Source organism: Xiphophorus hellerii, chromosome 8 (assembly GCF_003331165.1).
Source record: "Xiphophorus hellerii strain 12219 chromosome 8, Xiphophorus_hellerii-4.1, whole genome shotgun sequence".
Taxonomy (NCBI): Eukaryota; Metazoa; Chordata; class Actinopteri; order Cyprinodontiformes; family Poeciliidae; genus Xiphophorus; species Xiphophorus hellerii.
The window spans coordinates 22,154,245-22,169,775 of NC_045679.1; the positions used below are offsets into that span (position 1 = coordinate 22,154,245).

At 41.2% G+C, this 15,531-nt stretch overlaps 1 protein-coding gene across 3 annotated transcripts in view; it reads right to left on the reverse strand.

Moving 5' to 3' along the window:
* Positions 1–288: 288 nt before the first annotated feature.
* Positions 289–15,531, reverse strand: part of col5a1 (procollagen, type V, alpha 1) — a 97,357-nt gene continuing 82,114 nt past the window's right edge. For 2 of the 3 annotated variants that reach the window (XM_032570742.1, XM_032570740.1), the window contains exons 52-66: positions 15,415–15,468; positions 15,274–15,327; positions 15,107–15,160; positions 14,902–15,009; positions 14,695–14,748; positions 14,553–14,606; positions 14,245–14,352; positions 13,979–14,032; positions 13,855–13,890; positions 13,716–13,769; positions 13,352–13,619; positions 10,820–10,932; positions 8,083–8,151; positions 3,154–3,387; positions 289–3,052 (exon numbers count right to left, since the gene is read on the reverse strand). In XM_032570742.1, coding sequence (XP_032426633.1) covers positions 2,906–3,052; positions 3,154–3,387; positions 8,083–8,151; positions 10,820–10,932; positions 13,352–13,619; positions 13,716–13,769; positions 13,855–13,890; positions 13,979–14,032; positions 14,245–14,352; positions 14,553–14,606; positions 14,695–14,748; positions 14,902–15,009; positions 15,107–15,160; positions 15,274–15,327; positions 15,415–15,468 — 1,461 coding nt within the window. In that variant the 3' untranslated portion in view covers positions 289–2,905. Of the gene's footprint in view, positions 3,053–3,153; positions 3,388–7,957; positions 8,027–8,082; positions 8,152–10,819; positions 10,933–13,351; positions 13,620–13,715; positions 13,770–13,854; positions 13,891–13,978; positions 14,033–14,244; positions 14,353–14,552; positions 14,607–14,694; positions 14,749–14,901; positions 15,010–15,106; positions 15,161–15,273; positions 15,328–15,414; positions 15,469–15,531 lie in introns of all 3 variants that reach the window. The other variant, XM_032570741.1, reaches the window with a different exon arrangement.

Below are 15,531 nucleotides of genomic sequence, written 5' to 3' on the forward strand. Positions count from 1 at the left end.
GTGGAGCTAGAACTGCGTTATAACACATCAAAAGACACACGTGATAAACTTTAAAAACGACAAAAGGCGCCCAGTTGTTCATTTTTGCAATCCCACCTAAAAAGTTACACACACAACCATCAGATTAAAGCAAAGCAAAAAACAAAAGTTTTGGCCGACTGCATGTGTGACTATCGTGAAAATTGCCGCTAAAGAGGTTTGTTGCGTCAGATAAGCGTCTACACAATTTAATTTGTGCTTTCCAGTGTGCATGTAAAGAGCGGGAGTTTTACACTTTCACTATTGGTATCATTTATCATTTATTTTTTATTTTTAAATATCACAATAAATATACTACATATGGACATTGGCTTTGGTAAGAGTTACAAGTTCATCACTGTTTGTTTCTCCACTTCACACACTCGGACGTGACCTTTGTCGCTCGTCCCGTCGGTGGCACCGGCAAAACGGATGTATCCTGACGACACAGGGGTGAGGGGTCACTGGGGGTCAGGAGGAGGGGGGCGCTGTGTGGAGATCATGTGGCTCAAACAAACTTATAACACGAGGAAAAAAACTTTACTGTTTCATGCATGCAGATAGGTTTTAATGCTTCAAAAGAGATACAGGAGTGGGATGGCCACAGTAAACTTGAATTTATTGACACAAAAAAACCAATATGATCCTCTATTCTCTTCACCCTTAAAAACACAGGTTTTTTTTTTAATATCTTTTCTTTTTTGACAAGACTGTGAAAACAACAACCAAAAAAAAAAAAAAAAAAAAAGACCATAGAAGACATTACAAATGGAAATCTACAAAATAAAACATAGCAACGACAGCATCGATGCTGGTTCTGGAAATTTACAAAGTAAAATGTGTATTATTGTTTATTTATTTTTCCCCCCCTATCTTTTCGTCCGGTTCTTTTGAGAGCAAAAGTCATAAATGTCGGATGTGCTGCAACACCGTGAAGAATAGAGCCGAAGATCTACAAGCGTATGGAGTTATATCCTAAACAGCAAGGATTCAAGTCAAATAAAGATTTTTTTTCTTTTTCTTTTTTTTTTTGAAAAAAAAAAAAAGGAAACAAAACAAACCTATGTATAAAGAGCTGTAAAGATTCTGTGGTAGATACTAGTGGTCATAAGCATAAAGAGTGCATAGTTTGAACAAAAAAAAAAGCATTGAGACATGAAGAAAACCAACACTGCATGAGCAATATTTTCTAAAAAAAAAAAACCAAACCAAAAACAAACTAAAAAGGCTGATTTGGTGACTTTTCAAGTTGTTTCTCATACGACCATGACTCCGAGTCACGTAAAGCTAAATATTTAAGTGAAAATCCTTTGGATAGGGTGCAATAAATCCCTTTTGACCCGTTACAACATATCCATTTTGCCAACTCTACCTGCCCGATTCGGAGCAGGTGATCCGTACGTAAAACCAAAATGAGAAGGGGTGTGTGTGTGTGTGTGTGTTTCGGAGGGGAGGGGGAGAGTTCTTTTCCTCTCGTCTTTCCAAACATTTGGCACAGGCCATTTCTGATCTGTGCGGTCCATTGAGGAGGCGGCGAAGAGAAATGACACTCAGAAACCTTAAGAGATGGGATTAAGAGAGGGAAGCGGCTGCAGCAGAGATCCGTGTCGTGAATAGATTCAGAGTACAGGGAGGGGGCGCTGTCGAGCAATGTGGGCCGTTAACGCCACAAGTTTTTTTCTCTTAAGATATATTTTTTTTCAAAACAAAAACTTGAAAAACATACATAGCACCACAGAGGAGAGAAATAGCACCTATGTTTTGATTTCTTTTTTTTTTTTCCGTTCGTTACCTTCCACTGCACAGTAAGATGAATATTTCAGCAAAAAAGTACAGAAGCAGTTTATTAACTTAATTACATTTCCACCAGAGTGGGGCTTTTGTTCAGAGGGTACAAAATGAGGGAATGTATTGTACTTTATATAACAGAGAATATTTTTTTAGTCTTTTATTTCCAATCTGTTCTTAAATTAAGAAAAAATAAAAATAAAATAAAATAAAAAATAAAAGTGTGCTCTACAAAGACAGAACTTCCAATTGCGTTTTTTTTTTTCTCTTTTTTCTCTTCTATCCTCGTTTTGGATGCGTGTGTACGATTTTAGATGTTTTCTCGTTCGTCTACCTCACAATTAGTACAGTCACATGCATGTTTTGAAGCCAGAAGCAATAAACATTACCAGGAGAGAAAAAAATATACAGAATGTACTTACAAACATAAAAAAAAAAGAGAAAAAAAAATCACTTACATATATTTATAAGTATATAAATATATAAGGTCCATTCCAAAGAGAATGGGGAGACACTTATGCACAAACAAGAAAACAAAATCAAGAACAGAGAAGGTGGCAAAAGGCAGGGAGGAAAAAGGGAGGAGGTGGGTGGAGGGGCTGTGGGGCGGGTAGTTTGGGGCATGAGATCAAAACAGAGCCAAATGGGATGGTGTCCGTGGGCAACGCTGCGACCGTCTGGAACGGCAGCAGCTCTCAGGGTCGCCTTCGTTGTTTCAGACCAAAAGAATCGAAATCAAATGCGATGACATGGGGCGGGGGACTAAGGCAGGGGAGGCTGCGTGTGTGTGTGTGTGTGTGTGTGGGAGGGAGGACGCAAACTCCAGTTTCAAAACTTGCATGTGATAAAAGAAGGCACACTGAGGTTTCAAGGTTATTTTTCTCTATTCCTTTAGATTTTCACTGTATTCCTGACGTAATTATGTTTGACTCGTGTCGCTTTGTGGAAACAGTTTTTCTTTTTATTATACAAATAGCATCGTCCTATTATTTTTCAACTGTTTGTCTTTTTTTTTTTTTCTTTCTGAGAAAACAAAAGTAGGATTTTCTTTTCTTTTTTTTTTTTTTTTCTTCTTCCTCCATTTGCTCGGTAAAAGGTCTCAGCCGATGAAGCAGACGGGCCCCACTTCGAATCCGAACTTCTGCGTGGAGCCGCCAAAATCGTTGAACATGATGTCCACAAAAGGCACCTGCTCCACCTTCGGAGTGTTGATCTCGAGTACTGTCTTTTCGTAGCTCTTTTTCAGCTGTCGAGAGAGAGAGCGACACAGTGGGATTAATTTCAGAAATCCAACAGACCGAGCCGCTTCAACAGACGACAAGGACCGGGTGGCTTTCGTTAACCTACCGCGCAGCCATCGACCACGGCGCGGATGTAGGGGTTGTTGTCGTACGACATCTCCTCATCGTTGGATCCCAGGAAGCGGATGGCCTTGTCGTAGTTGTCCTGCTCCTGGTCGTGCCACGCCACCGAGTGGTAGCAGTTGTACGTCATGTTCTGCCGGGCCGCCGCGCTCAGGAGCCGCAGGAAGGTCATCTGGACGACGCCGATGGGGTTGCCCTCGGCGTCCACGTAGGAAAGCTACGGAGAGAAAAACGCCTTTTAAAAATGGAGTCTGGCATTCCAGCTCTTACACCGGGATAGGAACAGAAGAAGGATTAGAAGGCAAATGAGGGATGCGGGAACTGATTTCCAGCAGACATCTACAAATGCTCTCGCACCCTGCAACGCCGTGATAAGTAATAATGTGCTGAAATCGGGATTCAAAATGTTATGAAACATCGCTACAGCCGCATTACGCAATAAAATCCTTCAACGCATTTTGCAATACTTTTTCTCGCATTAAGCAACAACGTTGCATATCGCGCCCATTATTACGTAATGTGGAGGTAGTTCTTCTTTTTAGAAATAATCTAATAATGTGGCACATAATGTAAAACGATCACAAACTGTTCATTATGTGGACGCTTAAATTGACGCTTTGGATAACAAATAATTAATTTTTGGTCGTTTAGTCTCCTTTCCGGACTCATGCCCTCGGTATTAACCTACAAGTTGTTCATTCAGAATGAGTTCAAGGATTTTACTCAACTATTACATAATGCTGTTTTAATAATGTTTTATTACATTTTAAAGCCTGATTTTACTACATTATTTTGAATTGTGATTACATAACGCGGTGTTACAAACAAACCCAAGCTACATTTAATTTTGTGCACAAATTTCAGTGAAATTATCTCAAGATTTAAGTTGTTTTTTGGTTTTTTTAGGTGTGTGGGAGGATTTCTGGGAAATGGCCAATTTATGGACCCGGATTTAAGATGCAGTACTACCACCATGCTGTACAGCTCCTCTGAATTACCAGAATATACAGGATTCTGTAAATAATCTAAAGTAGGTATATATAAACTACATAAATCTGTATAACACATCAAACCCAGACCAACGTGAGCGTATTTATTTCTTTTACTGTCAATATTCAAAGGAGTTACTATTATTACCAGCATAATATTATTGTCAGTAGTTGAATTGTGAATTGATGTCATTACGTAACCAAATTAAGTGCTAGAAATATAACATTTATGTCAGCCATCTTTAGTGCCAGTTTGGATCTTTGGAAGTGGGCTTCTGTGGCGTCTCTTTCAGTAGTTACTATCTTACCTGTATGATCTCAATTTGGAGAAACAGAAATTTTAGCTGGATGGTCCTGCTATCAACTATTCACCAAAGGGGATTTTTGTTTTTCCATCTTGCAAAAGGTAAAAGCTAAATTTATTTTATAAATCCTTAAACCAACACTACTTTGGATTATATCTGTTGTCCTCTAAGTATCAATAAGGGAACTCCGGCTGCCTTCAGTGGGAATTTTGGTATCATTTGTCCACAGGGTAAGATCAAATAAACTGCTATATTGAGCTAATGAGCAGCGACGACAAATAATTGGGCTTTTCAATCACTTTGGTTTTTGCTTCCAATAGAATTATCTCCAAATTAAAGTGCAACTGACAAAAACAGAGATTTTGAGACTTTTAACCAGAGGCGCTAGTTTCAGCTCTACCTCTGAAGTTAAGAGTGTGACTCTGGGAATGGCTTCACAAAGGGCTTGCCTGACACAGAAAGATGAAGAACAAATTAGATTTATCACTAAGCTTCTCCTGCACACTGTAAATCTGACACACCCTTCATCCTAACATTAATGCTCTATGCATGAACACTGTAAGAGACACAATCTTCTGAGATTTCTAAAACTAGTGTGTAAACTCAAAGCCAGTTTTTTTTTTTTATGTTTATGAATCATTTATGAAAGTGGGGAATATTGTAAAACAACTGCCTGATTCCTTAATGGCATAAATGTATTTTATGTATGTTATGTAATAAATGTGTTTACAAGGGGAGGACTGATGCCTCCAGGCTACAAAAATGATAAAAAATGAACATGGAAAATCCTTTGAATGAAAGGCAGACCCCCCAAATAGCTTATTTAGATGCTAGATGCATGTATGTGAAGAATCTCAAACCCACACAAGTGTAATTCTCAAAATAGGAAATATAAGGTAGTAATGACATGCTAATTGCCTCATAATTACCCCAGAATCCCCCCCACGCCCTCCAATCCTCCCACTTTCATGCTCACATTGCACAAAACTGAGCTACATCCCATTAAGATGATTACAGGGCTTCATAATCCAAACTGATTAGATACATCTGGAACCAATCCTGGTTGATCCAGTTTATTTTAATGCTCTTAAACGACAATCTGCATACCAACCATCAGGAATCCATTAGATCCACTTCGCCTTGCAGACAAACAGGACTTACTGAGCGTAGAGCGCATGCTGAACATGTGCCATGCAGCCGGAGCAGCAAACCATCTGGTGCCTCGGTGTTTTCCCTCCTCGACTGGCTTTGGCACCTGGTGAGCCGATGCTTGCATGCGCATGCACACGAGATACCCCACAGGGCTGACATTCAAAATGAACGGTGGCAAAGAGTGAGGGGCGCCTGATCCCTTTCCTGTACTTTTCCAGACTTATGTCAAAAGTTTGCAGTGTTTTTTTTTTATTTTTTTAGGGTTTTTCTTAAAGGGGCAGTATTATACGTAAAATCGACTTTATTGAGCCTTACACCACGCTATGATATTATTCCATACTTCAAAAACATAGCTGGAGTGTTGCCTTGCTTCCTTCATGCATGTTTGAGAAATCTTTGAATCTCTCATGGCAACCGTTCAGCTGTGCAAAACGCCTGGCTGGGGCTAGCGCCACCTTCGAGGACAAAGCTCCTCCTTGGATTTTCCAAGCTTCCCAGATTCTGAGCTTCCACCTCACAGAGCACCCACCCTCCCCTGTTCCCCCACTCAGCTCCTTCAGACTAGCCAGCAGCAATTGGCAAACACCAGGTGGCACTGCACATCCTCTGAGCTCGTCATACGAGCTGCGTCTCAGAGCAACGCTGGTAAAAACGTTGTTAAAGGGTTAATAGAGGAGCCATATTGTGATGACTTCCTGACTTTCTCAGAGAAATGGGCCGAATTTCAAATTGTTAAATTACAATGTCAAATTTCTTTCAGGTCATCTATGATATAGGCAACAACTAAAGGCAACATAGTTACTTGAGTGAGCTATAAAATGATAATATGAGGCTGAAAAATGCATAATACTCTTCCATTAAGTATAAATGAATTACCTCACGTTGTGTTTACGGCAGATAAAAAAAAAAGAAGAAGATATCTGGGTTATTAAAGATTACGTTCGGTGAAAAGAGTCTGGACATCCATATTTTCCATATCTTTTTCAGAGTAGGAACCAGGGGAAGATGTTTGTCGTTTTGATGTATTTGTGCTGCGACTCGGCGCAGAGTCATAGATAAACGAGTCTAATCATTCAGGAGACGTCGTTCCATAACAACACAGGTGCTGAGGCTCACGTTCAGGAGTGGCTTACCAGTTAGCTCTTCTTTTTGTTTTTTCCCCATTCACATCCCTCCTCACTCTCTGTCCCGAACACTGTGAATGCAGCCACACATCTCAGGAGAAACGTTACCTCTCGATCATCACAAGTCAACAGACTGAGGAGCCAGAAGCTCCTGAGTGGTGACTGAGTGCCCTGACCGCATTGACCTGGATCCACGCTGACACACTGAGAGTGTGTGATCAGCTGCACAGCAGCAGCAGCAGCACAAAGGGAATTGCAGGATTGGAATATTTATGCTCTGCTTTTTTTTTTCTTTTAAGAAAGAAGCATAAAGTGATGAACTTGCGTTTCATGGTCATGGCGTCAAGGTACTGAGTCACTTAAGAGATGCTACTTATATGGAGTAGAGGTATCATGGACTGGATAGAGCAGGAAGTTTTTTTTTTTTTTTTATAAAATCCAATTTTGCATCTAAAGCAGAGGTGTCCAAAGTGTGGTCCGAGGGTGATTTGTGGAACTTGGAATGATTTGGTTCGGCCCCTGACCACAAGTGAAAAATGGTGAAAAATCTGGCCAATAGAACAGAAAACAACTGATGACTCCGTCTGTTTTTTTCTTTTAATAAGTTAACAGTCTGAAGCCCTGTTTATGTCTTTGATCTGTAAAGATTTTCTAAAAAAATTATTTTTTGTTGAGCAGGTAAATCCAAAAAAAAGAAAAGAAAGAAAGAAAATCACAGTAATCTAATTTTTGCATTTTTAACTTAATGGAAACTGTGGTCCAGTAGTTTTAACACTGCAAAAACGCAGTCCTAAGTCTTGTTGCTTTCTTTCTAGTGCAAATACCTTAGCATACTTGAATTAAGACAAACTAAATTACATGTTACTTTTCAGCAAGATATAGGACCTTGTTTAAGTCAATAATTCATTAATATTGATGAAAAAGTGGAATAATACTTTGTCATCGGTTGTTTTGGACCCCACAGCACCACTGATCTAAAGTAATCCTTATCATCCTTCCACAAACCTCTCCTCCATTTCTTTCTGACAGCATCTTTTCTACATTGTTGCTGGACTGAAGAAAAATGCAGCTCATGCCATGTCATGCATCATAAATTAACAATCTACAAGCATAGTGCCAGGCTTAATACATACTTCATAGTGCAGAACCAGAACCAGAACCATGCAGAGCCCGGGCCTCTGCCGGGGACTCTGGGAACCGCAGGCCGAGCCACTTACCAGCGAACCTCTCTTGTAGTGACTATACCAAGTGCCTGGCGAGTCTTTGGGCCATTTTGCCATTTTGCTCTGTAAAATATAAGAAGTGTTCAGGGGAGGGAAAGGGACTTAAGAGTCAGGCTTACCAGTTTACCACGTTTGAATTCACTGAACCAGGAACCGGCAGTCTCCTTTACCCAGGATGTGAGCCTAGCCTGGGGGCACGGATCAACAAAAGAAGGCAGAGGAAGGGTGGGGAAGAAAGGTGTTAAAGAGAGGAAACAGATTTGACAGAAATCTCAGCCCCTCCCCTTTTCAGCTTTTCTTCTTTCTCATTTTGTTCTCCAGAGATGAATCCTACAGATCAGAAACGCGGCTCAGTGAGATCAAGCAGCCTTGCCGGACTACGGCATGAGAGTTTCCACCCACCGCTACGGTACAAACTGCAGCTGGCGGCTAATTGCTGCTGAAATATTCATAAGTACACAGTGATATTAAATGATTGCCTGCCTGCATGGAGATTTTCTTTTTCTTTTTACATTGATGTTTATGTTTCTGCTAGGCAGTCTGTGCGGTTCTCTGATACTATTGCAGTGATTTGTTAAAGTGTTCAAACCACTTGAATGTTTTCTAAAAAGATCAAGTAATTTGAGTCCGCTGCTGCTTTCACAAGAACTGTGGATTACAGCCTTACAGCAAACTATTCCTTTATTGGAAAAAACTCAAGCTCAAATACAAAATGAACAGGAAGCCACAGGTTCTCAACTGATTTAGGTCAGGACTTTGACTGGGCCATTCTAACACAAGAATATATTTTGGTCTAAACCATTCTATTGTTACTCTGGCTGTAATTTTAGGGCCCCTTCTGGAAGGCAAACCTCCTCGCTGGTCCACAGTCTTCCTCTCAGGATTGCGTTTTCTTTAGCTTCATTCATTTTCTCATCATCTCTGACCAGTTTTCTCTATCCCTGCTGAAAAGAAAATCCCCACAGCATGTGCTGCCACTACCATGTTTCACTGTGTATGTATTCAGTGTGCTAATTTAGTTTTTCTTGCCACTTGTCCATAAATCGTAGTTTCAGGGTTGTTCTTCTTAGCATCAGTGAACTCCAGCAAAAAAAAAAAAAAATGTACCGTTTCCTTTTCCATTTCATCTTTACCGTGGGTTTTGGAATTTATCAGGTCGTTTATCGTTTATCACTTATCGCGATACGCCTCTTATTCTGATAATAATTTTCATTTATCAATGCCACGATAAATTTCAATTAACGCTGTTTAAAACTCTCCAACATTGTCAGTGTGGTTAGTTGCAATGGTTTCTCCACTGTTTGTTCAATGAGTGTCAATACATTTGAAAACATAATTATGCAGTTGCTGCGTGCATTTTAGTGACACAAATCACACGCCGTCATGTGACTGGTGTACTAAAGAAGTGTATTACAAATGGTGTGTTGTTCCAGAGCAATATTTGCGGTCACAGCCATACACTTGCCTAAAAAAATTTATTAAGTACTTCTTATTGACACCATAATACAACAAAATAGCGTGATAAAGCTTAACGTCCATATTGCCCACCTTTACTTTACAGGTAAGGGTGATCTCCTTTAGCAACCACAACTTTGTGCTCCTTGGTTTATCCACTAATATTCTCAAACAAACCTTGGCAGAACAGCTGGATTCATTCTGAGGGGGAAACACTTAGACTTTTCTGGTCAAAATTTCTCAGCTATGTGCAACTTGGTTGTTCTGTCACACAAAATCCCGATGAAATACGCTTGCGGTCGTAAAAAACAAAACGAACAAAACGTGGAAAAGTTTGACGAATGCACGAATACTTTTAGCCAGACGCTGATCTCTCCAGCTCAGGTTTACAGATGGGCACTAACATCGTTCTGCCATCAAAATCCACGCCGAGACTCGTAACGACCTCAGCCGTGACATTCATGAATTCCTCTATAATTAGCGAGCAAGGTTTGATATGAAACTGTCAGCGGTCGCCTAACGCGTCGATGAAGAATCACCTGTCGACGTGCATCAAACCCCCCCCCGCTGCCTTGAAGGGCAACCTTCGCTCGTTTTCAGAGCGAAGTTCCAACTTCCTCCCTCTCAGCATCTCTAGTGTTGTGATTTTTCTTGTGCTCCATCTGGACGGTGTGGGTTAGCGCTCTGATGATAATATGTGGGAGAGTTTTTTTGGCATCAATGCCAAGACTGACAGCGGGGGCTATTCTCTCTTCCTCAGACACAAACGAGGCTATAAAAAGTCCACTTCATTATTCCGGGTTTAAGCAAACCCTCTTACCTCTCCCACCGCCCCTCTGAGGCTTGATGAGTGGGATCATTAAAATGGCTGTAGCACTTGTGCTATTACACAACCCCCGAGTTGTCAGAGACAGTGTTCCTCCACTCCGCCACACTCCTCTCTCGCTCATGCATAATGAACCAGAAAGTGTTCTCGCTGTGTTTGTCACCTGCCAGTGCTTTCATATGCCACTGAGTTCTCTCTGCTCCCTGAGAAAGCAGCACTAGGATAGATAAAAAAGAATTAAAAAAAAAAGCTTTTGGGTGAGTTGGAGAGAATGTTGTCTGCTGTTTGTAAAATATAACTGATGAGTCATCTCCCACATCTCCTTGTCCCGCCGCAGCAGGGGATCCAACGAAGGCTAATTACGTGACTACACGAGTCGCAATTCTCGAGGTGTTCATGTTATGAATACAGCAGTTGGTCCCACGTGTGAGAGAGGAGGGAATAAAAAAATACACGATATTTTCCTTATCTGCTGAGCTCTGCAAACATTTCCTCCTCTGTCGATTCTAACGTGGAAGTTTTCTTCCCAATCTCTGCGCATGTTTTCTTTTGTGGAGATGTACGGCCAGACGTACCCCTTCAGACTTCTTATCCGGGTAGATACAACTCTCTCCGCCTGCTGTGAAGTTGCAGTGGACCTTGAAGGAGTCCCGCGAGCAGCCCTGGTTTGGATCAATCCAGTATTCACCTGCAGACAGGAGGCAAAGCGGAAGACGTTTAGAGGAGAAAATAGGACGTTTGGTGAATGGTGTACAGCAGTCGATGCCTGTCCTTTTCTCATTCAGAGTAACCTGACATCTTAGAATTACATACACAGCTCTGGAAAAAATTAAGAGACCACTTTAAATGATCAAATTTGACTTTTTATAGGTATATGACTGAGTAAAACAATACTAATGTTTTAACTGAGGAAGAGTTCAGAAATCAATATTTGGTGGAATAACCAGGAGGTTTTCAATGGGGTTCAGTGCAGTGGTCTCTTCATTTTTTCCAGAGCTGTAAATGTCAAATGCGACACAATTAACCTTACTTAGAGGGGAAAGTGTAAAAACTGCAATGGGAGAGCTTTGTATGTATAATCCGTTTGGCTAAAATGAAACAAAAGGGTAAAGAAACAGTCTTTTTGTATTCTTGTAATAAAGTCAGTGTTTAAATCAGATCCAGACTGAAAGGTCTTCCAGAGAACCTCCTTTGTTGTTGACATTCATGGTAAAGATCTGTACATAAGGCCTTAATAAATGTCAGGAATTTAGCAGAATTATTAATATTCACCTTCATGAGCAAAATTAGGCGATATTTTGAAGAGTGAAAAACTGGTTTCTGTAATATGTTCTATTTATAAACCAGGGCAGCGGGAAGTAATGGACTGTAAGTTAAAAGTTTGACACTTGGATAATATGAACTTAAAATTTTATCGCAAAATTTTATGGCATTTATTCAGCAAACAATAAAAGCGACACTAAAAGAAGTATTTAAAAAAAAAAATGCAACCCTCGTTTGGCAGCAGATCTGTCACCGCATAAAGTCGGTAACGAACACATAAGCTGCTCCAAATATAAAATCTTCCATCGTCAAAAAAGGCTACCTGGCACTCCGGCAACAGAGTAGTGCTATTCTGCTGCTAAAGAGTTTACAGTAATTGTACTTAAGGCTACAAAATACCAGGAAAACAGAGCTGTTGAGCTACTACTGAATAATGCGCTTTTCCTTCACCACAATGTCACAACCACTACAAATACACATCTGTTGTGGGCAATGAGGGCAGGAAAAGTCCATCCAACAGGCTAAAACATATTATGGCAAATCTAGCATTCCAAATATTGCATTCACGGAGTCCTCAGTTGCATTTATTCCTCACTTCAGATATTGAAATTTGGTGACGCTCCAAAAACTGTGGAAAAATTATATGAAGAAAAGTATGCATGTTTTTTCCCTATGATTATGATGAACACAAGGATTTCACATGACTTAGGCGTATTTTCCTCACTGACTAAATCAACAAAAATTAACGGTTAGATTTTTCCTCAAAAAATCAGCATGATACTATATATGCTTGAGCAAAAGAAAACTTATTTTCAGTTGTTTTTGAACATATATACCAAGGGATCCGATAATTACAGAGGACACTGTGTTTGTGTTTTACCTTCCTGTCAACAGAGGAGATTAAGAGACTTAAATATTGTGCAGGCATATTTTTTCTTAACATCCTAGGCTGCAACTGTCTTGTCTGGAGATTAATTAAGCAAATAAATAAAGGAGCACCTTAGCTAGCGGTGTCCACCGGGTCTTCGGGAAAAGATGTCCTGCATGTTTTAGATGTCTCCCTGCTACACCTGATTTAAGTGGCAGAATTTTCCTGCTCAGTTTATCATCAGGTTGTGCAGTCGCCTGGCAGTGACTCATTCATTAAAAATCTGTTGTGCTGAACCAGGCTTGCTCCCTCAAGGACGGATTTTGGACACGATTCACTTGTGCTAACCAGAAGCGGCTCTAAACAAGTTGGATCAGTGGATAAATCTCCTTAATATACTATCCAGAACTTAGGCTCCCCAAGGCCAAAATTGTAAAGGAAATGTTAAGCTATTTTTCTTTTTCTAAAACATCCAGTGGTGTGAATTTTACAAAAAATAGCAAGAACTAAATTCAGTTTGGTTGCATAATGGTTTTTATCCAAATCAGTCTTAAGTGAAATTTATGTAAAAATAGCAAAGTAATACATGTAAATTAAGAATTTAATCAGATGTACTGTAAATATTGAGCCGGGTAATCATGAAAAGCGATATCAGTCTCTGGCTGTTACGTTTTCTCCAAAATCAACTCAAGAGTAAAAACTCTGATATTGTGTGCTTCAATGTTTGTGGGGTTTTTTTCTTCTCCAATTTTTTTGTTATTTTTTTTTTCTCAAAAGAAAACCATTGCGGCCTTTAGAGCGTACAGAAACATGAGGCATCGGTATCCGTAACGGAACTCAACGTCCCGTTCATCTGCGCTCTGTTGTCTTAAACACTTCTCTTTCGCGGCTGCTGCTGCATTATTAATGATTCGAGGGCGAGATATGAAGAGCGGAGCAGAAGGGCCCCGCGTATGAAACGGAACATCACACGAACCATCGGGGAAATCAGGGTGGCACAGCTGCAGGTCCTTGCAGGTGCGAGCCGGGTTGCTCTGCGTGCCCAGCGGATGCTTCATCTGCTCGATCTCCAGCTTCAGCGAGTTGAGCGACCCGAAGATCTCCTCCATGCCGTCGTCGTAGTCCTTGTAGTTGGCGTCCATGGCGGCGTCGTCCATCATCTGGCTGGCGTCGATGTTCCTACGTGTTCTGCCCTTAACGGGAGAGACGATAGGGAGCGGGTGGATGACGTCACCGGGAGGACCCTGTTGGGGATAGATGGGGGGAAAAAAGCTGTTGAGACGCAAAGAAGTGTATCGGTAAACACTGGGACAGAATAACGATCCTGTTGGATTACTCACAGGGGGGCCAGGAAGACCAGGGGTTCCAGTCTCTCCTTTTGGACCTGTTTGACCCTGAAAGAAAGAAAACCAAACCGATTACTCTTTACACATGCTTGTTGTCGCCTCTACAACAATCAGGTTTTTGTAAATGACTTACAGACGACCCTTTGGCTCCTTTGGGACCTGGGGGACCCTACAGACACCAATGACATCAAGCAATCAATACCGGTCAAGAAAGGACAGTGGCTGCTATCAGGCTAATGTGAAGAATATAGACTTACAGGTAAGCCGGGAGGTCCAACTGGACCTAGGGGACCTGTAGGACCAGCAATACCCTAACGGAGAGAAGACAACATGTAAATCCCCAGGCATGTTTATTCTCTGAATTATACAGAACTGACAAGTTCAAGATATAACCAAAGGTTTCTGCCTGCTAATTTAGCTGAACTAAAATCTTTCCCGAAGTATGGGTAAGACTGTCAGGGTCGTTCAGAGAGGTTGGCGATTGCTAAAGTAGGGTTGCTCCCCTCTGGGCCGTGTTGCTTACGTTGTCTCCTTTGGGACCGGACGTTCCTGGAGGGCCGGGAAGACCTCTGTCACCCTTTTCGCCCTGTTCACCTGGGGGTCCAATCAGACCAATGAGACCCGGATGGCCCTGCGGACGAAAAACAGTCAGTAATACACCAGTTTGAGCATAAATACATCTATCTGACTGAGCCTCTAAACATAAGGTTGCCAAATTGACAACCAGAGGCAAAGAAATCTCATAAGTTATTGAGTTTGGTCATTAGTTTTAATGTTACGCCGGTGCTCTGAATTATTTAGCTTGCTTTAATGGGTAGTGGAGGTATTTACTTTCTCTCCTTTAACACCAGTGTCTCCTTTCAAACCAGGCAAACCAGGAGGGCCCTGTGAAGAGAACAAGAGTCATTCGGATCAGACCAACACTGCATGTTTGTAAGCAAATAGTAAAGCTGGGGCCGGTGCATTTACTCACCATAGGTCCAGGAGGTCCATCTGGGCCTGGAGAGCCAGGCAGTCCTTGCTCGCCCTTCAAACAAACAACAATTATTCAGGATTTTCAAAGCCTATCTCCAAACAGTGTGAATCTTTTATATTTTGCTGTTAGCCAGAACGTTTCATAAATGTTGCATTTTTTTCTTTCTTCTTTTTTGCAAAACAAAAGAAGTCAGGTTGTACTTACAACTGCGCCAGGGATGCCCCTAAGTCCTTCTGAACCAGGCTTTCCGGGTGATCCTTGAGGGCCCACAGGGCCTGTTTTTCCTTGGGGACCTTCAATTCCTGGCTCTCCCTTTTAAGGTTATAGTTTGCATTTTTATTCGTATGGAAAATATTCACAAAGTGGAAGACATGAAATATAGAGAACTTTTACGTATTCCATGAGTTACCTTGGCCCCTTTCTCTCCTTGTCTTCCCTCAGGCCCCGGTGCTCCAGGAGGCCCCTGTTTATTATTGAAGTGTAATGCAAACACAGAACATAAGAGTCTAGAATCTGGTAAAAAAAAATATTTTTTTTTATCAAAACAGGATGGAAAGACCTCCAGGATGTACTTACTCTCTTTCCGGGTGGTCCAGAGGGACCAGACTCCCCAGTGGGTCCAGGTGAACCCTGGTTTGAAATAAAAATGCAGCCATTAACACTTTTCAACAACGACAAAGCAGTAATAACCCCCTTACAAGTAACCAAAACACTCACAGGTTGCCCGGCCTCTCCGTCGTCTCCCTTATCACCAGCTGGGCCATCCAAACCCTGAATTACACACAAACAGAACCTCAGTCAAAAAAAAAAGTTTTATTTAAGCGATGTAAACAC